The sequence below is a fragment of the Lupinus angustifolius genome, chromosome LG01 (assembly GCF_001865875.1).
Source record: "Lupinus angustifolius cultivar Tanjil chromosome LG01, LupAngTanjil_v1.0, whole genome shotgun sequence".
Taxonomy (NCBI): Eukaryota; Viridiplantae; Streptophyta; class Magnoliopsida; order Fabales; family Fabaceae; genus Lupinus; species Lupinus angustifolius.
Genome location: NC_032009.1, coordinates 3556869 through 3582185, shown reverse-complemented (window position 1 = coordinate 3582185; position 25317 = coordinate 3556869). Strand labels below are relative to the sequence as shown.

Below are 25317 nucleotides of genomic sequence, written 5' to 3'. Positions count from 1 at the left end.
TTCAAGTGTTTTGCATCTTATGGCGTATTTTGCATAGTGTGCGTTTAGCAGCATCAACAGGATTTACAAGCTTGGTTTCTGAAGATGATATGTAGCTGTAGAGTACCATTAACTTCGGGAGCCATGTTTTGTTGCTGTTGTCTTATCCAAGCATGCTCATTTTATGAAGAATTCCTTCAAAATATTTGATGTAATCCCTTTGAGGTTGTAGTTTTAGTTTTAGTTTCACTTTTGGGCTTTAGCACCTTTACTTCATAAAAATAATGTGGCGATGAGTACTTATGGAAAGATTTATGTATAAAGAATATCAAATTACTCTTGTGAGTACGACAAAAATAATTTATAGGACTTATTCATACACGAATAAAACCTTATTAATACAAGTAAAGTATATCTTCATGTTATATAGGAGTTATTCCACTGTCTGAGAACGACTACGTGAATATATATATATATATATGGGGTCAAGAATATCAAATTACAAATTCATTTACCTTCCGGCATTTAAAATTTAAAGTTTAAAATCTATATACTAAAAGTGTAAAGTTTTTTACATTGTTGGTACATTATCCACCATTGATTTATATTACTTTTGTTTGAGAATCAATGATAAGTGATAAATCAAGGATGAATGATTTACTGACAGTGTAAAAAACAGTTTCATTGTCAATGTCCACATACTAAATCCTAAAAATTTATGATAGGATCTCAACAACAAATGATAACATTGTATCAAATAAAAATTTATGATATTCAGCTTTAAGCAATACTTACCTCTTTCCTTCAAACTCACTCTATTAGTCATTCAGCATAAAACAAATCAATTTTCATAATACACATCTTTTACCGGTTTATCTTAACCTTCGGTCAATTATCCTCTCTCCAGTAGCTTCATAATATAGCTCGAGTTTCTACTCCAAAATTTGCATAATCAGGTGAAGTTCAGGGTTAGAGCTAAGAATGATTTTATAAAATCACACATGAATGTGAATATCCCAAGACAAAACCATGATATATGTAAACAAGCCTGGAAAATATACTAAAATGCCAACTATAGGTGTCTACACTTGCAACAGGCTTATGGCTTCATTTTTCAACACACAAAAAAGGAAGACAGAAGAAAAAAAAAATTGACAATGCTCCTACAACTTGCACACAACAGACAATGATTATAGTATAATACATAAACAAACCCAAAAAGGGTGCAAAGTTAGGAAAGGAGAGAGTGAAGATCACAACAGGGAGAGGAGGGAAGGGATATTTAAGGTAGGGAATTGCACAACATATTTTACTGATAGTACATTGGGTGCTGGGAAGTCGCAACACCCTGGAATCCTGCATCATAACCAACCCCAGGAGCCCCCATTCCCATGGCTGCTTGCTTCAGGGCAAGCTGACCCTGCGGATGCAAAAGGGCATGTACACCTCCCATTTTGCTCAAAGCCATTTGGCGTTCATATGCTGCAAGACCGGCAAGTGAAAAACCTGGCACATTAGCAGCAGCAGTAGGTAGGGGAAGAGGAGCTGAGGCTATACCCGGAGGAGTAGGTTTGCTACCCCATGAACACTGCAACATATCAACTGACAAGATTAGATACATTTCCAAGAGCCATAGGAATATGAAAGCTCAAATATATGCTTGATTGGCATTTTAATTAAAAGAAAGATAATTCCAATTTCACTGCCTACGAAAAAGAAAGGAGGACAACATGATTGGCATTTTACTTCAAAAAAATTAAAAGGAACTCCATATAGCAGATAATTGCAATTTCATAAACTCTTTCAACATGAGGCAGAAATATGAGGACAGCACATTTTTTGCAATGGTTAAGGAACAAAAAAATGGTTTTATTGGAAAGAGGCATTGAAGTGATTATTTAATGGATTCAAGAATGATGTATGTAATTTTCTCAGAAAGCAGTCCTTTTTTTACTTAACATAGCCCTTAGAGCAATGGTTAGAAAAACCATTTTCTAGTGCCCAAGAAATATGCCATGAAATCACCCCTGAACAAAAAGCAAAAAATAATACACAGCTCTAACAATAGGCCATAAAAAATACTCATATTATCAACAGATATCTCACAACAGTAATGTACCTTGACAGGTTTGCCAAATAGAATTCGAGCATTACCAATCTGTATAGCAAGAGCTGCTTCAGCATGTGTACTGTATCTCACAAACCCGAAACCTTTGCCTCGTTGCACCCTAACATCTGCGATAGTCCCAGCACCAAGGGCATGAAAATGATGGTGGAGATCAACAGAAGTAACCTGCAATTTCACTGCCTATGAGAACTTCTACAAAGTAAATTTAGAACAAGCTGAATTTACAGGACTTCGCTACACATCTTGTCCAGCTCACAATTTTAACTGACTGTTGATATAGTATTAGTGCATAGCTATCAGACTAGTTCATAGTATGCACATTTAAATCACAAGGATTATAAAAGGCAGACAGATAAGAAGACCATTAAGGTAAAAAAAGGTCATAAAATACTAATCCTTGCCTCTGGAGCGAGATTGCCAACATAAACAGTGGTATATTGAAGATTCTTCTCTGGAGCATCATCTCTGGTTAGTTCCTTGCCTTCTGCAATTAAAAAACCAGCTAACCATGAAGTATAGATTATTGGCCAAACAAATCTACAATCAGGTCACTATGACCACTTGATAAATATCCATACATGTGCAAAAAATAAGAACTTGAAACTTATCAGCCATGATGCACATACAGAAAATAAACCAAACTACAATATCACGGCTTGAAAAACAATATTCAGAAGTGTCCTGGCAAAATTTATTTGGAATGAACTTTCATGTCTAATAGCAAAAACGTTTAAAAACAATGAATCATTAACTTCCATTTGAAATTGATACAGATGTCATAGTTGCACGAGATGAAAACAATGATTCAATAACTTATAAAAACAATACCAAACCACACAAAATCGATAAATAAATAAAATAAAGAAAAAAGATGATGAGGCTAGTTAGGAAATTTCAGTAGGATAAACTCATAATCTTACCAGATGTTGCATTAGTTAACTCCACAACAGTCTTCGAATCCAAAATGTGCTTCTCATCATTGACATTAGCCCCCTTTGTAGCCCAATTACAACGAATCTGTCTGCTTCCAAGCCACTTTCCTGGGGTGAGCATTAAAAATCAGATATATTAAGCACTTGTTTGGCAATGTTTAATTTCTCCTAAGAGGACAAATCAGAAATGTTTAGGAAAATCAAACAGGGGTTCTACTAAACTATTATAATTCAACGATCAACAATATTACTGGAACATTTATACATCACACCAGAGAGAGAATGTTATAAGAGAAAAAATAATGTTAATGTAATGAAAATATCTTACCAGTTAAATTATTTATGGCACTTTGTGCTTCCTGATAAATCAAGTCACAATGCCAAGGCACCTTATCATTAGCATTAAAATACAAAGAAAACCCAAAAGAAGTAAAGATAAGATAACCCAAAAGAAGCAAAATCAGTGAATGATTTAATACCTGTTGATTCCGAAAAGATACAAAGCCAAATCCCCTGGAACGGCTTGTCTTCTGATCCCACATTACTCTAGCATCTCTGTAACCAATGTGCCATAAGTGTCATGATATGGGGTGGGGTTGAGCTCAAATATGCATTCAGGTGTAAGTACTTCTAACAAAAAATTATAATGAACTAGGATAACAAAATCCTGATCAGACAAGAAAAGGTAGTAAAGACAGAAAAACTTACGAACAACTAGGATATACTGAGAAGAAAGCAAACAATGTTGCATCTGTCACCTCGGGGCTAAGATCACCAACAAAAATATTAAAATGGCCTGAATCCACATCAAGGAAAAAGATGAAGTTGCCATTCCACAAAATTACAGTTGATAGTAATGTGTTAGCAAAAGTATAACCTGACGTATCCTCTCTCTGGCTGCTAGCATAAGCCCAGTTAACCTTAATAGGCAGCCCAAAACTGCAGACAACATATTAAACTATAAACTATGAACTACAAGCAGTTGTACCAGAACTCAAATAAAAAAATCTACATACATTTGTCTCCCATTGAGGGTTACAATGGCGAATGCAGCTGAACGGCGATCGAAGTAGTCCACAAAGCCATATGAGGACTGCAGATAACAATAGAAAAGCAAACTGCCTGAGATTGAGATGAGACAAGAAGAATGCACAAAAGCAACGAAAACTTATATGATGACTAATACCTATCCCAAGATTTTTTGGTCCATTAACAACTTATAATTTACAAAGGCTAACAGGAATCAGGGACTGTAAAATAAATTAGCGATACTCATTTTATTTTCCGATAGAAGATATCATTATAAACAAAGCAGACCTTCTCTTTTCTAATGAGCTTGCATCCTTCAAGGGCACCTGCACTTGAAAAAAGCTCTTGAAGTAGGGTTTCGGTAACCTGAGGGTGAATGTTGCCTACATAACTGCATTTCCCAATACATGTTTCAAAATTTTAAATGCAAAAACAAAGGAAAGGGGACCTTAATAAGCTTGCAGGAAAAACAAATTGAATCTGCAAACTATACAAACAGAAAACAATATGAAAATTCAATAACATTTAATGCCAAAGATAATCTTAGAGTCAATAAAGTCAATACATCGCTTAAGGTAGCTAGACTGGGAAAAATGACTAAATCAAAATAAACAAATAATAGCTTAGAAAATAGATTATATTTTTTGTAAAAGAGAAACAATCAAACAATGTAAAATAAAATGTCCATTAACACTCACACACTGCGGCATGTACTCGAATCAAAGCCAGGAGGCAGATTTCCACTCAAGATAGGCTCTATCTGCAAAATAAAAATGTAAAAAACAAAAAGGAAAAAAAAGAAGTCCAAAAATCAAAATTATCGACTCTCCTCACAGCTACTCTAATCACACAAAACCCGTATATCTAATCATAAAGACATCTAAAGTTTCAGCTAATAAACAAGTGGAATCTGCACGACGAAGTTTTTTTCTTTTTCCATCGTAAACAAACAAAAATTGCAGGGTAAAAATTCACATAAAAACTTCTGCTTGATTAATTGGCGGGAAATTTAAGTGAAAACGATGAAATAGTATAGAATCATAGATTGATGGGAAATTACGCAGAGAAAACATGAAGAACGATGTGTAGTGAAATAAGAAGTGGAACCTGAGGGGGAGTAAGGAGAGAAGGGTGGTTGAACATAGAGTGTTGCATCATGGCATGATTCCTTAGCCTCTGCTGCTGCATCTTCAATTTCAGCTAGGGTTAGGGTTCAAGAGGATTGAAAAAAGGGATAAATTATAAATAAAAGGAAGTGAACAAAATCAAAGGTGAAAAACAAGAAAAAAGGAAAAGAAAAAAGAAGGAAAAAAAAGGAAGAGAAAAAAAAACCCTCCAAAGAGAGGGGTGAAGATACAGAAACAAATGAAGAAGGTGATAAATGAGAGACTTGATAAGTATAAAGGAGACTATATTATTAATCTCTCCCTTCAAAATTTAAATATATTTGACTAAAATAAGTTTATTTAATAAAGACTATAAATTATATTAAAAAATGAATAGAGAGATAGATGATACAAAAGAAGAAATAAATAAGATTGTAATTAAAAGTAAAATATGTATATTAGATTTTCTAAATCATCTCAATATTTCGAGTATTATTAGAAAAATATGGAAGGGGGAGTGTTAAAAAATAAAAATAAGAAATAAAAAGGTAATATTAATGTAGACACCATAAAGATTTAAATAAAGTCAATGTATTATCTACTCTTGATTTGAATTAAAAATTAATAGTGAATAATGTGAAAACAATATAAAAAATTACTCTTACACCCGTATAAATTTTTGGAGTTGCTAATTGCTATGAGGATTGAGGACCATCTGCAGATTTTGTTTCACTTGACTGAAGTTTACATGTTCTAGAACAACATCTCCATTTCGGTCACTCGGATATAAATTTACAACTTTGTTTGTGGATCACGAGGTGATGCCATTTAATGTTTGTGTTTATGGTTGAAGAAAAGATAATGGACAAGAATGTGTGAAGTTTGAGTGGAAAAAATAAGATTAAAATTAATAGGGTACTTTGGGATTTGAGAATAATAATCATAGTTGGTATAGGAAAAGATATATTTAATATCATTTTTAAATGCAGGAACATATTTACTATCCTAAAAAATGTATTATTTACTTGTAGTTAGTTGAACAAATATATTTCAGTTAAAATTTTAATAATTAAGTATTTTTCTAACTAATCATAAGTGATAATCACTTTTTAGGACAGAAGATGTCATTCCTAAAGAAACATAGTATTGAAATAATAAAATGAACAAATTCTTACTTTACATGTTATTGTTAAAAATCATAGCTAACAATGGTGGATGCTTTTAATATTTTAGAAATAACAAATTTAACATAAAAGTTGAGTGGTTGTAGTTTATTTTATTATTTTTGGATGAAGAGGGTTGTTGTGATGATATTTCTAGGAACGTGATGTCTAAATCTCTAATTAAATGTGCATGGAAGTGATGGGACGGTCTAAGGTCTGAAACTTTTGCCCGTCTCAACATACCTTAATTTTTTAATATTCATATATCCCTTAGTTTCATTGTATGTTTTTGACTGAATGTGCACCAAATCCAATTCACTATAAATAATCATGCTTTTGGGGGCAATGCTTAAGAAATATTAAAATGTACAAAGTTTTTATTGGAAAATAAAAATATCAGTCCTTCCTTTATTCGTGGTCATTTATTTATTGTGCATACAAACTGCGCACGTTTTGCTAGTGGCCTTATATAATAAATAAAGAAATGAAATGAACGGTGCAAAACAGCAATACATGAACATTATAAGGAAAAGGAAAATAGATGTGTGAAAAGGGAACCAAATTCACAACGATTTTCTGAAACTATCTTATTTGGAAACTAATTTCTGATAAAATTCATTTAATTCCACTTTGTAATTATAATTTGATGATACAAATTAGAGTTAATGTTAAGTGTTAACAATCATTGTGTAGATGAAAGAAAGTGATAATTTTATCTTTTGAAGATTAAATTTTTAATATATTGAGAAATGCTGAAGTTGATTTTCCAATATCGATCTCCTTATTTTGTATTAATTTATACAAGCACAACCACTACTGTTATGAAAGTTTATGGGTCAGGTTGACAGCCTTTTGATTGATTCTATTCGTAACGTAAAAGAAATAACAAAGACCAAATTTCTATTGGTAAATAAAAGATATCGTTAGATCCTCACACCAAAAAGACAAATTTCAATTACCAGAAGCGAACGCTCGTTAGGAAGAGTAATCATAAACTACGAAAATGATTAATTCTTTACACCAAAAGGTGATGAAATACTCTTGGTGGTGCAAAAAAATAAAAAAGGAAGAGAACAAACCAAATAAATAAGAATAAAAAAATTGAATCCAAAAGTATGAAACTGGTTACAGGAAATATTTCCAATAATAACTAGAGCAACTAGCATAGAACAAAAGGACTAATTAGATCTATCAAAGTCATAAACAGCTGAATATAAATTATCATGACAACATAGAGCCCATAAAATAGCATCAAAAACTTGTTAAAATTACTTAACAACTAAACTAAGTGAACTCAGAGAGTTGATTTAGCAGCCAATCCAAGCCATGCCATTGATTCATCAACTGGCTTATTAGGTGCAGCAATGGCATTGCTTGTTTTGTATGGAGCTTTGGCAGCAATTCTGCATATACAACATAACAAAATAACAATCAATTAGGCCAAAACAACATTATTAAGAAGATCTAGTTGAAGTATAATTGCAGCATGAAAAAGGGTTGTCATTTTGCACCACCATATGCATCATTTTCTCATGACTGAAAAACTAGACACACACACACCTCTCAGAAAAACTAGTGATATTTTTCAATTGTTTGGGAGGCTTACCTATCCTTCCTCTTCTCCAGGAAACGGTGAAGGGAGGCTTTCCGAGCAATTGGTAGATCTGTATAAAAAATAAGGTTGTGAACTTGTGATCAGAAAAAATGATCCAGAATACAAAAAAACATTATCATTGCTTGTCTCAAAATACCAAGGATCTAAAGAAATTACCACAAACAATTGGTGTTGTGGGTGGTGCATGATGAGGATGCTCCTGAATCAAGTTAGCAGGGATGATACTAGGAATCATTGAAGGCTGAGTGTGAGCATATACAGGGGTATTCTGGTTTTGAGAGATTCCTTTTCTAGCAAAGGACATAATCTCCTCAGCTTTTTCAGCAGGGAAATCATCATAAACAATAACTTGTCCACCATAAAAGATTGTCAATTGTGAAGTTTTGGGTTCCTTGCCCACAGACTTAAATGCACTGTAAATCATTTAGAGGAAAAAAACTGTAAATTTAGATATTTCATTATGAAATAGTATCCAGTCATAGATCATTAATTATATTACCCCCAGAAAGAAATAATACATGAAAGCTGTTAATTTACTTCACAACTATTTAAGGAAACACAACAGTGGTACACTCACCTTGGATTGACCAAAGTTGGAACCTCTTTTGTTGAGTGAGGGTTATAAGCAATATGTGGAGAGAGCAAATCCATAGTTGTTAGGTTGTTTTCCTTAGTAGGAAACAAGTCCATTGCAGAGAGACAAGATGTCTCAGGTGACCCTGTTAAACAAACAGATTTAGAAAATCTTATAAGGAAAGAAAGCAAATACATTACAGTTTGAGAGATATAGTTAATATTTTCTTCATTCTTGTCCTATTTAACTCTTCTATCCTATCCAATACTAGTATTTGTACTAAAAATGTCTGTAACCTCTGTTCTTATATTAATTTCCCCCAAACTCAATTTTTTTCCGCAGGAAAATCAAGGGCAGTTTTAACTTGGAACATATCTAATACCTAATGTTGTAAGATTTGATCCGAAAGGTCAATGATTCAATTACTTATAACAACACTTGTTGGAACGGCACTCACACAACCCGAAATGATTGGTAGTACCAAAAAATATCTAAAATCTAATATAATTTTCTAGTATGTCTGTGAAACCTCGTGTACTGTGCCATCTTTTTTATGTTCATTTTCATCCTTCTTCTCACTAAGATTTATCAAGTCCTACCAACAAGATATATTTGAAGCGCGACTATTGATTAATGAAGATGGGGAAAATTAAAACCTAACGCAATCAAAATAAAAAACTATAACCGTATCCCTTCAACACATTTTACTCGAATCACCAAGCCATGATGAATGAAAAAATCACCAACGAGAGGTGAGAAAATAAAGGAAAAAAAATTTAAAATACATATAAATTTTCTCCCTTCCTGATACTATTACCACAAACTCATTTTCTAGGGGATTCATCTGCATCAAATTTTCTCGACAATAGGAAGAAAAAAATTAAATTAAATATATACCAATTGTTTCGGTGGTGCATGTCATCCCAAGAGTAAGATCACCGAAAGTACCCTTCTCCTTAAGGTATTGGCTCAATAAACTACAAGTCTGAGAGAACGTAAACTTCTCCGGCGGCTTCTGACCGGAAACAGCAGAAATCTCCGACGAACTCGACATTTTCAATAGAAGCAAAGAAAAACGGTTATTTGAGAATGAGAGAGAATAATGAAACAAAACTTAAGGATTGTGGTTGATAGAATTGTGGTTTATGAAGAGAGAAACGGCACGCTTTGACGGTGAGGGTATTGTGAAGGAAGGTGAGGGAGTTATATTATAATTTAATGGTACTTCTTTATAATTATTTTTTAATTGGGAGGAGGGAAAGTTAAATTGAAGCACGAGGAATATGTGGGTTTATGTTCCTTTTTTAATGTTCGGTAGTTTCTTTATTACTTTTTCTATTTTTTGCCTCCTCTATAAGACTATGTCCTACCTATTTTCCACCTGCACACTCCACTCTATAATCCGACAGTTTATTTCGGAAACACATCTTTTATTCCAAAGTTTATACTATTTCATATATTATGTATTTTTTATTATTCAGAAAAGTAAATAATAAATATAATTATTTTATATTTTCTGGTCAATAAAATACATGTGATACATTAAGTGATATATATTTTAAGATAAAAGAAGTACTTCATATTACTTTATAACAATTTTTATTGTTTACTGATTTTTATTAATAAAAAATGGTACATATTAATGATATTGAGTTTTTTAGACTGTTATTATATTATTTATTAGATGAATATCGAATTTTAAATATAATTACATGTTCATTATGTATAAATCTTTAAAGCAAAATATATATATTACAATCTTTTTATCATGGGAAAGTGTACGTATAGAGAAACTTTATCACGTGCTAGTCTTTATAGAAGCATATCAACGGTCTAAGATAATGTGGGGAAAAAGAGGGGATTTGAAATTTTAGGATTTTATTAATCTCCATATCCACCGCCTAGGATAGTCAAGCTGAACGGTATCTCTAGTTTCTATGAAAAAATTCCATATTGGATTATTGGTAATAATTTCAGTATGTATTAATTTGATCTTGAATATTTTAAAATTCGAACTAGTAATAATTGATCCCAAGTTTAAATAAACTCTATCAAATATTATAAAATATGTTAAATGACTAATTTGATTTGTTTTTTGATATGTGAATTATTTTTTATTTTTCAATTTTTGATATACCAAATTAGTATGCGTAAAAGTTTTGAGAAAGCAAAATAGATATTTATTTAAAAAAACAATTTACTATAACTCTTAGTTTTTAATAGATAATAAGTAATAACTATTTACAATGGTAGAGAATAAAACCTTTCTTCATTGAAACTAATGTTATAATTAAGAATATGATACATCATTATACAAAACTTCTTACATCATGATATATATTACTTTTAAATTAAATACTAATAGGCAAATTATTAATTTATAATATATGTTACTTTTTTATACCGTTGGGGGATTTGTTGGGGAATTTGTAGGATGAAATATTGTTTTTTATTTAAAAAATGTTCACTCAGTTTTTGTTTTTATACATCCTTTTGTAATATATGTTTGGAAGTGGCAATATTATCTAGTTATGAAAAGAGTTAAGGGATACTTATAAATGATATTTTATAATATTTTTAACTAAAACTTTATGATAAAAACGTGTATGGAAACATATCTATATAAAAATAATCAATAAAATAATGATTGATAAATTAAAAATTTATTTCTAGTTAAATTTCAAACGTAAATAATTATTTGGATTAGGGATGGCAATAAAAACCGCACTCGTGAGTACTTGCCCGAACCGAACTCGAATTTAATGGGGAAAATCCGATGTGATTGGGTTCGAGTTTTACCCGTGTTTAAATTTCGGGTTCGGGTTTGGTATAGAAAAGACCCTAACCCGAACTCGCCCCGAAGTAAGGTAATTCAATTTAAAATTGAAATTTCTATCATTTGCCAATTGTTTTTAATTTCTAATTTTACTTTACATACTATTGTATCTTCATACATAAAAGAAATGAAATAATACAAGAGAAAATAGAAATGTTAGAGAAAAAATACACGAAAATAATATCATATTTTTCTTAATACTTTATTATTTTCGGGTTTTTTTTAGTTCGGGTTACCCGAAACCCGACGGATTCGGGGATGGTATTTTTATTTTTAACCCCGTTGAATTTGGGTTCGGGTTCGGGTTTTGAATTTCGAGTTCGGATTCGGGTTTTGAATTTCGAGTTCGGGTTTGGGTATGTACAAACCCGACCCCGACCCATCCCAGACCCCGACCCGTCCCAGACCCCGACCCGTCCCATTGCTATTCCTAATTTGGATAACACAAAAAAAGTTCATTTGTTCCAAATATGATGTGTTATATATATTTTTACAGTACTTTTTCTCAACTTCAAGTCAATGATTTTAAGAGTTTTTTCAATTATAAAATCACTCATATCATATGTTGGACTTTAAAATTGTATACACTTGTCAACTTCTTTCACTTAAAAACTTTTATATTCATATTCAATGTGAGATTTCATACTTGAAATAATAAGTCTCTCAAGTAATGGTACAACACACTCACCAGTCCACAAGAGCACATATTCTTATAGATGGCAAAATGGACATTGTCCATGAGTCCACCCGTATAGCCTGTAATTTTTCGCGGGCATGACATGTGAAATTTATTTGTTTGCCTGTTTTTCCTGTAACGTTTGCTCGCAGGCATTTGTAATGGACAATGGGGCTGCCCGCAGCATTATGTAAGCAAAAGAAGAAGAAAAATTCCAATAAATTATGATGTGGTATAATTTAATGTTTGAAAAAATTGTGTTGTAATAAAATTTAGTCAACTTTATATAAAATATCAAAGTTTTTTAAAAAACATTGGAAATTTAATTGATTAAATCCAACTACATCAATTCGCAAGGTGATTGAAGATCACACGACTCACGATCAAGGAGGTTCAAGTTCCAAGTTTGCTTTAAGATAAATCAAGATAAGTGTGGAATTATCTATCCTATTTCAGCTTGGATCTATTTGGAAGATATGATTATCTATCTCAATCAAAGAAGGCATGCTTGCTTAAAGATAAATGTAGAATTATCTATCCTATTTCAGATTGGATCTATTTGGAAGATATGATTTTCTATCTAAATCAAAAAGGGTGTGAGACTTGGAGATGTTGTAGAAGATAAAGGAACTCGGCCAACAAAAAGATATGATTTCCAATAGAAGATCAATCCTTAATACTTGATTTTCGACCAGCCAATGCGTCACAACCGAATTCCCTAAGTGATCAAGACCTAAAACAAATCAGATTTGACTTAGTATATATTAGGATTTGATTATATTTTCTTTTTAAAATAATTAGGACTTAGTTTATTTCAGCTTGGCAAGTATGCCTGACATTGATCATTAATAAAGTTAAGTTTTCTTTTGAGTAAAATTGGATTGAATTCCTAAAGTTGAGTCAAAGTTTCTTAATTTGAACTTATCAAGATTCTTATTCTTGTGGCGTTCTAAGACTCATCACCCTCTCGATATGGCATCTAAATTCTTATCAAGGATCATTCCTTGTGGTTAATATCATTAACTCATCAAACTCTTAAGCTTATGGTGTCTCCATCTTCATATCTTTTCCATCTCTCCCCATAAATCTATCCTAAAATTGTCCTAAAAATCTCTATCAATATCATAACCGAATTATGATTTATAAAGCTCTTAATTTCAAGCTAAAACGATCATAATTCTAAGGCAGCCCCCTTAAGATTGTCATCACATAGAGTAGTACACTTTTTGAGACAAAAGATGTGTTCCCTTAGTCAAATCACCCTTAAGTCAACCATTTCACGACTGAGTCATCGAATATGATACAAATTGTTAAACATGTTTCGGTTGAGAATCCATTATTATTAGGCCATAGAAAGAGTGAAAAACTATTCACAAGTGACACATCGCATCTTTAATAGAAACCTTGTGATAATGGTTCCACGTGTCTTCTTCGCTTATAAATTCTTCCACTCATCATTATACACAATGTGAGGCTTCATACTTGCATATACTCAACACTTTCTATTTCTTTGGTTCTTTAGCGTGGATATTAACTCACAATAAAATTTTATCCACCCAAAACAATTAACTTATTACATTTTTTAATACTTTTGTCATTTAGAGTTAGAATAAATATTCATTTTAGTCTATCATGTTTTTCAACCTTACTAATTTGATCCTAAAAAATTGTAAAATCCAAAATAATCCACATAAATTTCAAATAAAAGACAAATTAGTCCTTCTAAAGATCTTCCTTCGAGGCAAAGAAAGCCTATATCAACAATATAAATAATAGGAACCACGTGTAGAATATCACTACTTTCCTCAAACCTTCCACTCTATATTACTCATACTATCTACATGCTCAATTATATTGGATATTTCATGTGTGAAAAAAATGGAAAAAGTCTCACACTATATTGAAATATATGAGTTGAACAACATAAACAAATAGAACTATAGATCCATAGTGCCTTAAGGTTTAGTGTCAAAATGTGGTACCAACTTCAAGGATATGTTTTATCGCTGATTTCATAGAAGAACATATTAGAATAATGGTGAAGATCTCCCAACAAGCCTTAATCAGTCTAAGGCTAAGTTCAACATCTAGAGATAACAATGAATATAGTTGATTCATTCTTAGACACAGACCCATATAGATACCCGATGGATCAAGTATCCGGAGGTCTTTGGATAGCTAACAGATTTATGGGTGCTGGGTACTTAGAAATTAAAAAAAAAATTGTGACCAACTTATGAAATTTTACATTTGTTTCTTATTGTCCTATATGTTATTTAAGTCCTTAAAGAGAAAAAATTATAAGAAAAACATAAAACATGTATGAATTAACTAACATGATATTACATCATATATGAATTAACATGAAATTTTACTTAATAACATAACATCAAGTTTAACAATATAATAAGAGAATTATGGATTAATAATATAACATATATGACATTTATGAATTAACAATAAAAGATCAGATTTATGGATTAACATATATTAACAATATGACATTATATTCATGACATGTTACACATACATATATACCATCTATACCAATCTCAACTATTGTCACATTTTACTTATCTATTTATATATATATATTATTAATAAAGGCAAAATAAGTAATAACCATTATCATGATATAATTTTACATTCCAAGCTTATACTTTTGTATTATTAATAACTACTATAAACTTTCACACATTACTTCACCGCTTTCATTTTTTATATTAATATATAATTAATCTTTCAAACATTATCTTAATTCTATTTTCTCTCTTTCTCAACCCAAAAAGAACACACAAAATCAGAAATTTACATAACAACTTTATAATAATTACTAGAGGCACAAAATGAGATATTAACATAAGTTTTATGTATATCATATTAAATACCACATGTTATCTTCTTAAATCTCCAATCTTTATTGAGTTTATATATTGCATTTCTTACATTTAAATTGTTTTTTAATAATATAACATGATGATGATACATTCTATATTAGAAAAAAATAAGAATGCGAGTGACCGACACAAAGTACTGGTCGACACGCTAGTTTGTATAAAAGGGAAAAAAACTATTATTATTTTATGATCTTAATTCTTAAGGTTTGGTAGATCTTTTGGTCAATATGTGATATAAAAATATATACATTGATATTTGATATATTATATTAATTCTTAAAAAATTCAAATGATAATAATTGTGTATAAATTATTACACTAACAATATCTAAATATTATGAGAGAAATATGTGTGCCAAATAATTCTAGAAGTAAGTTTTATACATTGTGTTACTGTATCATTCATATTTAATTAATACTGATTCATTAATATAGAAAATAATAAATAATATATAATTTTTTACATTAAATGGGTATAAGTATGTCTATAATATTATTACTACTTAATAAAAAAATATGAATTTGGAGCTAAATTATTTGTGATAAACAACTGTTCACGTGTTCTTTTGTGTCGATTAATTAAGACGGAAGAGGCAAACTTGGTGGTTGACTTTTGATATCTTCATTCTGCAATTATTACGCAAAAGCAATTTAGCTGTGTATTTTCAAAGACTGCACTCGTCAGTACAATAATTGCGGATACGTAGGCATTGATTGCATGCGGCACCGTGTCTTTTGATTTTATTCGACAGACACTGAGAAGCGCATCTTCTATACATAGGATTAAATGATTAATACTTATACAATATACTATCAATAAATTGTTTATTATTGATTTTTAATTATTAATTTTTAAATAAAAATATTAAAAATTAAATGTGGATGATATGCTAATAGTATACAAAATTACACTGTCAGTGTATAGATTTTTAACTCTATTTAAATAAGTAGATATACTCTTTCCTTTCAATAACAAAATATAAAGTTATTATATATTTTATTTTTATTTTACTTTTTTATCAATGAGAAATGATAGATATATAGAATAATATAAACTTTGAGATAGAAGATGTAGCTTCAAGATTTATCATCGTATTGTTATTAAGTATTCAATTTTTATATATTTTAAAAAAACAGAAATGTATGTATTGAATATGTAAATGTTTTATACATTGTTACTTTATCTTCTACCTTTCACTTTTAATTGTCATTAACAGTCTTAAATAAAAGTGTTACAAATGAATAATAAATAACATATTAGTTGCAAATAAATCTTTATATTAATAATATATGTAGTATTACACTCTTTCAAAACTTATAAAGTTTTTCTATATCAAGTATATTTATAAATTAAATTTTTGCATTTATTATAATCTTAAATTTAATGAGAGATAAATAGTTATTGTGATAATAGTGGTTAGTAATTTTTTTATAGGAATTACAAAATGTTTAAGGATAAAATATGGAATTGATAAAAGAGAATCTCTCATTATATCAGGAGATAATTTATCTCATTTGACTAGTAAAAATGTGACATATGTACTATTTTATTTATTTTTAAAAATATTTTTATAGAAAGTAATGAAACATGACACATGTCATAATTTCACTGATAGGAAGAGATAACTTATCTCCTTATACTAATTGAAACTAAAATCTACCTACTACTTCTACATACTACTTGTAATCAGTCATACTAATTGAACCTAAAATCAACTAAGGAGAGTAGGCATGTCAATTCATCCACCAATCACTTTGAAAAATATATGATTCATAAATAAATTTTAATAGTTTAAAATATATGCACTGACAGTGTAAGTTTTTTACAATATTAACATATATGTCACGTTAATTTGTATTGTTTTTGTTTGAGAATCAATTAAGTTAACAAATCAATGATGAATAATTTACTGATAGTGTAAAATTATATACACATAAAATCCATTTTAATATAAGTTCCGACAAGTTCAAACTATTGAAATAAAGTGATTCTGAACACCATATATGCAAGCATGAATGGTGCAACATGTTTAAGTACAACACTCTAGAGAGGAGGACAGATAGTGCGTGGAGGTAATGATACACACGTGTTAAAAATGATTTATACCCTAATAAGAAAAAATGTATACACTAATAATGTATAAATTTAATATATTATTATTGTATTATATACCATTTATATTTAATTATCATCTATTCTCAACAAAATAATCTAAATGAATAATGTAATAACTAGAGTAAATTACACTAACACCCATTGAGTTTCAATGAAATTACACAAACCACCCCTTATTTTTTACACCTACACAAACCTCCCATAATTTTTATACTTTCATTATACTGAACACCTCTGCATAAGAAATAAGTGTAATCTTTTAAACAAAAACTGTGATAAATACAACTAAGTTAAACAAAACATGATATATTGTGGAGACAAACCCAAATAATATATGAGTCAATTTTTTGTTTATTATTTTTGGTTCGTTACACTGTATTATAAGAGCGATTTAAACAATATTTCTTTAGAATTGTTGATGCATTTTGTAACAAAAAATAAAAAGACATATTGATTTGTATATTATTTAGACTTGCCTACACAATATATCATGTTTTGTTTAACTTAATTGCATTTATCACATTTTTTTGTTTAAAATATTACACTTATTTCTTATGCAGATGTGATCCGTGTAATGAAAATATAAAAACTATGAGAAGTTTGTGTAGGTATAGAAAAATGACGAGTGGTTTATATAATTTTATTAAAACTCATGGAGTGTCAATTTAATTTAGTATGATAACTATACATGAATCTTTAAATACATAAATATCAGCGATCATAAAAAACTTATTTATATCATAATGTCAAAAGTAGAATTTAGATAACAACGAATTTACGTGACTTGTGAAAAAGAAAAAAGAAAAACAACAACGAAAAGGCCGTGTAGAACAGGAACGCGAAACGCGTAAATGAAGACACGTGGCAGGATCAATGCTTTAGAACGCATATAACTTTATTTTTTTATATTTTTTAATACGACTCTTACCTTCCTTGTCTTCTTTAATTTCTATTTAAGTCAGAATTTGAGGGAATATTTTTGTACTATATCAAGAGCGGCATTATTAAAGAAATAAAAACGTTAAAGTAACAAATTTTATAAGAACATTTGTTTTAAAATAATAAGAGTTCTAAATCCGAAAAAAGACTCGTGGATATTAAAGTTTGTTTTTGAATTGTAAGAAGAGTGGTTGATTAGGTGGAGACGTGTGTTCCAGAAAGGTGTTGAATGAAGGTGTCACGGGGGAAGACTGATTCTTAGCTTCTACTCCTTTTTACCTCTACTTACACCCACGTGATTCTCATCAACGACATAACGTCTATATTTATTTCATTATTAGGTTAGGCCGCACTGTATCCTCAAGGTCGAGTAGTGTAAAACCACACTGGATCTTAAGGTTGAAAATTGAGAATTTAATTACTGAAAACGATTAAAAGAAGCTACCACAACCCCCGAAAGAGATTAATTATTTATCCAAAAATTCATTTTTCATTTATATTACTTTTATTTAGACGTTAATAATAATAATAATTAAATATGAATAATTAATAATATAATGATATTGTAAAAAACTATTATAATTAATTCATATTTAATCATTATTAAAGCTTAAATAAAAGTATTATAAATCGAACGATTAAGGCTAATGTAAGTGGTAAAAGTGGAGGTGAAAAATTAATGAAGTAACAAAATCAGTGACTTGAGGAAATCCTTTGCAATAATCCAATAAATTTTCAATAATGAAAGCAATGGGATTAAATATTACTGTCATCTACTAAACTTAAGTTAGAAAGGAAAATTTTCCATATACAATACAACTCCACTACTTAAAGAAAAGTATAAAATAGAGTAAGGAAATGATTTTTTTTTGTTTCTCATATATATCCTCGCACTGGAGGCAATCCTGTCAAGCCGAGAACATGTACAGTTATGTGATGCTAACTCTCCCAGCAGGTATTTTTCCATCCACAAGACTCGAACCTGAGATCTTGCTTAAGGAGAATCAAACATGTCCCACTTGAACCAACACCCGTTGGTAGTAAGGTTACAAAGAAAGTATGACTAGACTGATCCAACCCTCACAAAAAATGATCTATTACAGATACAGACATAAACTGAGGCCTCATTAATAGAACATCTCAAAAATCATAATCTATATCTGTTACATTATGAGATGCAGAATGCTTGACCAACTTTCCTTGCTCATTGTATCGATCAAGGTTCTCACAGGGAGCAGGAAAAATGGCTCCGATTACGCGGCCTTGGACAAAGGCACACTGAAAGATATGCTTCTTCTTGTAGGTTAGCCCAATTGACATATCCTGAAAAGTCACATTTCTCACAGGAATCTCTTCACTACCATGAATACGTACCGGCACTCGGACACCACGACCATGGACGGTGGTAAAGCTTATGTCTTTGAGTATTGGAAGTGCTGTACGGTCATACCCATCATCAGGGTGTTCATTATAATCTGTCTTCATAACAATTCCGACACGGACATTCTCAAATGTTAGATTCCGGTAAGTTATTTGGCGCACATATCCACCACGTCCAGGAGCAGTCTTAATCCTAACCGCACGTCTAGAGTCCCATACATGAAGGTTCTCCACTGTGACATTGAATACCCCACCAGACATTTCACTGCCTATTGACACGCCAGCACTGTTCCATTTCATGAAATCATTTAGGACATGATGCTAACAAATATGCAGCCATCAAGTTAAGAAATAATTGGTTTTAGCACACAGTAGTTAACTAGGAATATTATCCAATTATATATGATATGTCAATTGGAAAAGCTACCACCAATAATTCAAAGCCCTTAGTTTACCAGGAGTCTATGAGCAATATCAAGGCCAGGCATTTAATACATGTAGACTACTTGGCACACATGAGTGAGTTATTTCATTAGCTAAGATTGAAAGGAAAAGATAGGCTCCCAGGATGAATTCAGACAATAGAAATATGGTTTTTTACTTTTATGCCAGTGGTACAAATATCGAATCTTAAAACTTATATCCAAACCAGGTGGCAAACATGGATATGCAGCATCCTACTTCTAATATGTAGAAATGCATAGATTACAGGAATATTAGAAATTCAGGTGATGGACAAGATGAGCCATTAAATCTGCGTTTCCCGGGTATTTATACATAATGTCTGATGCATTGCAGCCTCAAGAGAAACCATTGTCTTATATCTTATGCGTGTACTATTACATTTCATAATGATAAACTAAATTCCAAAACAAACACAGACATCAGCTACTTATGGCTGGGATCAAAGCATAACCAGAGGCATTGAGAAAGATTAGTTTGTTTATGCTTAGGCTCTTAGATTAATCTATACTGCAGTTGTTTTCTCCCCAATAATAAGATGCTGAAAGTCTACGAAGTACAAGTTGGTTGAGTTAGGAATTCACCTGACCATAGAGCGAACAACAAGGTTTCGGATCATTATATTCTTGGAAGGCCTTCCATAAGCAATTCCATACTGATCCCAGCCACTTTTTATCGCAATTGCGTCATCTCCCGTACTTATGTAACAATCCTCTATCAACATATCCTCACAAGAGTCTGTTCATACCATAGAAATTGGGGCTGATTAAATTTATTTGTACAAGTAAACTACAATAGATGAACGTTCTAGTAAAAGTAGGCCAACGGGGCAACCTCTCAAATCATATCCATATAGCCTTTTGTTATGATAATTGAAAATTTGAAAAACAAGGCAGTAAGAATAAACAGCAGTCTATATCGAGTGCATCTTGTTTGTGCAAAGAATGAAAAACACACTACAAGTCACACAAAGTTGCATAAAAAGAGAACCTGACCTATTTGTGCATTATTATTCACCCTCCCGCTACATCAGATGGCATTTATATTTATCAGGAGAAATGGTTCAGTTTGTCATAAAATTCAAATTATTTGCAGGATTGAGCTTCCAAAAATTCAGCCCACTATACATGTTAACGAACCACAATTTCCAAATACACAAACGAATGGTAACTTAGAATCTTAAGATTGGGGCAGAACTAATCAGCACATATGGTATGTACATTAAGACATGGAAGGAAAAAAAAAATTGGTACTCAGTAGAATATACTTGCCAGGATCTATGCCATCTGTGTTTGGAGCTTTGAATACAGGAGCCAGTATCGTAACATGTTTTATTGTAATGTTCTTGCAGTCATACGGATGAAGTGTCCAAAAAGGAGAGTCACGCAGAGTAATATTAGAGATCACAATGTCACTAGACCACATGAACTGAACAAGTGGGCCCCTTGTATGGTTGAGACGCTTCTGGCGATATTTTTTCCACCACGCTTGTCCCTGTCCATTTATGGTACCGTTATGCCCTGTCAGTTATGACAATGTATGGAATCAGAAATTTAGGAATCAAGCACTGCACAAATAATCTGGTCATGGGTTAATGACTGTATGTTGTGGGAGATATTTCAGTTTCTTTTTTCTGACCGGTGCATGAGTCCTTGCGTTATGAACTTGTGATAGCTAATCTTGTTTTTTTATCAAGGTAATGTTGCCTCCTAATTAGATAACTGCTTTCACAGTGGTCATAGATTTCTCCTTATCAGGGAACCGTGCTACCCTTTATTGTTCATCCAGTGAGAACCAGGTGAAATCCAAACAAAACAAACCTTAGTCACTCACATGCTCGTGGCCACCCGCCACCAAAATCTATGGTGTTCTTGGTGATTGTTTAATCAGCCAGTCCAAGTTTTATGAGGATTAATTTAAACAAAGAACGTCGTATGTTATGCCAAGCCTTTTCCCTTTAATGAGGTTCAGGGGGTAGCATATGACACAGGTTAGTAAATAGTAAATACTAAACAAACTTGTTTCTTGACAAATATTGAAAAACAGTTGAATCGTGCTACATATCCATATTAATATATCAACTTATTGTTTTCAATGTACATATATAGCTTTGTGTATCAGAATTCCTTATAGACTTATAGTATTTTTATCCACTGTACAATTGTAGGACCTTGTAAAGCAACTTGACTTTTAATAAAAGGACAAAACACAGTGACAGTCTGTCACTAATTTTCTGGTGTATCTCCTATCATTCTCTTGTTGCAAATAATTCAAATCAATAAAAAAATCAATAAGGAACTATTCAATTTATTGTTCAGCATTAACTCAAGCCTTTGGAATATTGATATCTCAACTACAAAAAGAGTTGGAGTGTTGGACTATATTATTTTCTTGTTTTTGGACTAAAAAAAATCAAAGCAAATCTGATTAATTGCCTTCTTTTTCCCTCAAAATAAAATAGTTACACAGTATTGAAAGACAAAGACTTGAATGTACTTAGAACGACATTCAATACTAAGACATTTGTTATGAAAATGACAAGTTTTACACTGTTTCATACATGCGAAGCATGGTAAAATAATTCTCACCTGTTATCACAATATCTTTAAGATTTTGGCCATGAATCAAACTGCCATATCGAGGCCCGGGATGCTCCCTCCCATACCCATATGAAGGCAATGGAGGCATTAGTGGCCAATACTTTTCATCCTGTCAGACATCACATAAGATGACAAATACAATATAAATAAAATGTTTAAATATGAGTTATGCAGAAATATGTCATATAGGTAATAGTAGGGCTGACAATGAACCAAACGAACTCGGTATTCGTTCGAAACTCAATTCGTTATTTAGCTCAATAAACTTGGTTCATGAACAAAATGAGTCAAACTTGAACTATAAATTGAGTTCATTAAATAAATGAACCAAACTCGAGTTGGATACAGTTCGACTCGTTAGGTTCATAAACTAGCTCCATATATATATATACAAATTTATATATATATATATATATAAATATATGTATATATATACAAATATATGTATGTATATACATAAATATATGTATATATAAATATATGTATATATATAAACTAATTTTTATGTTTATTATGACCCATGTTTTATTTTTTATATTTATTGTTATTATATATATATAATTATAAATATGGTAATATTTATATGTATAAAACTTTTTGTAGTATTTTTAAAAAATTAATTAACTATTTAAGTTGTCCAAATGAACCAATCGAAGTGAACCGAATAGTTCGCGAACTTTAACCGAACCGAACTCGAGCTAAGAAAATAACTCGTATCAAACTCGAGTTTCGACCCGAACCAATCCTTATCGAGCTGAACTCTGGTTCGACTCGGTTTGGCTCATTTCCAACCCTAGGTAATAGATTTATCAAAGAGAGATATAGAATTCCAGATATAATGCAAGTGACATCAAACAATGAGATCGATGATATAATTTAGCAGAGCGCAGAATCAAATGAGTAACTAGTCCAGAAATGAAATTAATCCCAAATTGTCCCACTCATTGCCAAATGAATGATGTAGATGAAGAAGTATATATACTTATAACTTCTATATACTTCGTCACAGGTACTCTTTGTTGGCAACCATGAACTTCATAGCAATCTCGTTGCCATGCTTCCTAGATCATAAAAATAATATTTACAATATCCAAAGACACTTTAAAGTTGCCAAAGATTGGTTGCCCCTGTCTTAGTTTTTGACTCTTGCCGAAGGTAAGAAGTTAAGCTAGAGCTGCTTTTGTTTGACATTCAGAACTATTACACACAGTCCAAAATATAAACACCATCTGTTTATTACACATCCAAGATCAAATCAAATTATTAGCATCCAATTTTAAGCTTTCAAATTCTCCAAGTAGAAGTTTTATTTTAAATTATCCCTTTCAAGCAATTCAGATATACCATTACCACATGCAAGCATCAAAAGTTCTGAAAGTTATATCTTATATGTAATGCCATTCCACTGAGTTGTTCAGTTACAACAAAATAATGGCCATACTATGTTCTGTGTATTTGAACAAAACAGAATGAAGAAAGCATAATATGACGACGATCACATAAGTATCATTGTCTTACAACACAAGAACATTCTAAAAATACTAATATAATATCAATTATTTAGTTAAATCTAAATAACCAACCATCATATCCTATTCTATTCCTTTTCTACGGAATCTCATAATAAATAAACATCCTATCACAAACATTGAGGCATTTTGATTGGTAAAACCAAAGAGAACAGAACACGATAACATGTTATGTTCTATTCAGTTCAATTCCTACCTTTTAAGTTTGTTGAATTTCAAACATCACACAAACAAAACATAAAATAAAGAGTGAAGAGAGAAAAAAAGAAAAGACTCACATCAAGTCCAAGTATAACAGCATCTTCAGCTAGAAATAGAGTCATATGACTGGTAAGATTAAACGGCGCCGTAAGCCAACGCCCCGGAGGCACATTAATCTGGCCACCACCTTTCTTCCCTAATTTAGATATTGCCGAAATTGCCCTCTCAAATGCTTCAGTGTTCAGAGTAACCCCATCACCCACTCCTCCGAAATCCGTCAAATTGAAAGCCACCGGTCTCAGCTTCGGTATGGGCCTCGCCGCCACCGTGACACGGCCAAACACTAAGAAACCACCGACTATGCTCCTCTGCCACACGAAAACCGACGCAAATGCGGCGATCCAGAGAACGGTGAAAAGGGTCTTGTGGGAAGTTAATAATATTGGAACCCAACGCTTAAAGTCGAGTCTTTGGTAGTGGAATCGACCAAGCGTTGAAGTATCCACCATCATCAATTGAAAATGAGGTATGATTTAGGAGTAGGTGGATTGAAACATGGGATTAGTGAGGGAGTGGAGTGTTTGATTCAGAGATTGGGAAGAGTGAAAGGAATTGTGTGAGTGAGTGATAACAATGAATGAGGTGAGGGTCTGTTTCGTAAATTGAATAAAATGAAGGAGTGAATTGAAAGGGAAATAGTGAGGGATGATGGGTTTGATCTTTGCTGAGAAGGTAAATGTGAGTTGCTTCATGAGATGGGGTGGAAATAGCAATTGGTCTAATTATAGGGACGAGTTGGAAAATATAGGATAATCTTAAAATAAAAAGAAGAGTAAATGCAACAGTTTTGTAGTAAATTGGAGAGTCTTTTGAGTATCTTGTAAATTGAGGATTTGTTTGACATAAAACATTTATAATTTATTTGGTGAAGAAGATAAAAAGAGTTGTAACAATTCTTTGAAAAAGGAGATTATAGTGGATAAAAGTAAGCTATTTCAACTTACTTTTCAAAAATTATCATTTTAATATAATCAAATAATATTTTATCTTAAAAATAAAAAACCGAAACACTTATCTCTCTTAGTATCAACAAAAAAAAGATCATATTCCATAACTGAATATACTTTTTATAAATAAACTTTTCTATTAAAACTC

The 25317-nt window shown here is 31.4% G+C and overlaps 3 protein-coding genes across 5 annotated transcripts; all 3 read right to left on the bottom strand.

The window, feature by feature from the left end:
- LOC109347834 (oligouridylate-binding protein 1-like) lies at positions 988-5465 on the bottom strand. 2 transcript variants are annotated; one of them, XM_019587925.1, is made up of 12 exons: positions 5176-5465; positions 4767-4828; positions 4357-4459; positions 4056-4132; positions 3917-3978; positions 3748-3835; positions 3519-3594; positions 3368-3398; positions 3028-3147; positions 2509-2591; positions 2099-2272; positions 988-1567 (listed from the first exon to the last, which is right to left on the bottom strand). In XM_019587925.1, exons 1-12 carry the CDS (start codon positions 5254-5256, stop codon positions 1289-1291), a joined length of 1236 nt encoding a protein of 411 aa, XP_019443470.1. In that variant the 5' UTR covers positions 5257-5465; the 3' UTR covers positions 988-1288. The 2 variants fall into 2 exon arrangements, with proteins under 2 accessions (XP_019443470.1, XP_019443477.1); XM_019587932.1 differs by lacking the exon at positions 4767-4828 and having other exon boundaries at positions 5176-5189.
- LOC109347809 (protein TIFY 10B-like) lies at positions 7454-9708 on the bottom strand. 2 transcript variants are annotated; one of them, XM_019587892.1, is made up of 6 exons: positions 9424-9580; positions 8530-8671; positions 8168-8365; positions 8109-8137; positions 7944-8001; positions 7454-7740 (listed from the first exon to the last, which is right to left on the bottom strand). In XM_019587892.1, the coding sequence occupies exons 1-6, from the start codon at positions 9578-9580 to the stop codon at positions 7632-7634; spliced, it is 693 nt and encodes a 230-aa protein (XP_019443437.1). In that variant the 3' UTR covers positions 7454-7631. The 2 variants fall into 2 exon arrangements, with proteins under 2 accessions (XP_019443437.1, XP_019443429.1); XM_019587884.1 differs by having other exon boundaries at positions 8109-8365; positions 9424-9708.
- On the bottom strand, positions 18740-24835 carry LOC109347782 (probable polygalacturonase). Its single transcript, XM_019587846.1, has 5 exons — positions 24240-24835; positions 22421-22541; positions 21104-21352; positions 20417-20570; positions 18740-19656 (listed from the first exon to the last, which is right to left on the bottom strand). The coding sequence occupies exons 1-5, from the start codon at positions 24672-24674 to the stop codon at positions 19131-19133; spliced, it is 1485 nt and encodes a 494-aa protein (XP_019443391.1). The 5' UTR covers positions 24675-24835; the 3' UTR covers positions 18740-19130.

Coding starts and splice junctions, on each gene's coding strand:
- LOC109347809 (XM_019587884.1), bottom strand. CDS start 9,580: ATGTCGAGTTCGTCGGAGATTTCTGCTGTTTCCGGTCAGAAGCCGCCG. Junction 8,366..8,529: donor CCAACTTTGGTCAATCCAAG/GTGAGTGTACCA, acceptor AATGATTTACAG/TGCATTTAAGTCTGTGGGCA. Junction 7,741..7,943: donor CTGGAGAAGAGGAAGGATAG/GTAAGCCTCCCA, acceptor TTGTATATGCAG/AATTGCTGCCAAAGCTCCAT.
- LOC109347834 (XM_019587925.1), bottom strand. CDS start 5,256: ATGCAGCAGCAGAGGCTAAGGAATCATGCCATGATGCAACACTCTATG. Junction 4,829..5,175: donor CTCTCCTTACTCCCCCTCAG/GTTCCACTTCTT, acceptor TTTATTTTGCAG/ATAGAGCCTATCTTGAGTGG. Junction 2,273..2,508: donor TTGGCAATCTCGCTCCAGAG/GCAAGGATTAGT, acceptor GTGAAATTGCAG/GTTACTTCTGTTGATCTCCA.
- LOC109347782 (XM_019587846.1), bottom strand. CDS start 24,674: ATGATGGTGGATACTTCAACGCTTGGTCGATTCCACTACCAAAGACTC. Junction 20,571..21,103: donor CACAGATGGCATAGATCCTG/GCAAGTATATTC, acceptor TGGTATGAACAG/ACTCTTGTGAGGATATGTTG. Junction 19,657..20,416: donor GTTGTTCGCTCTATGGTCAG/GTGAATTCCTAA, acceptor GAAATGGAACAG/TGCTGGCGTGTCAATAGGCA.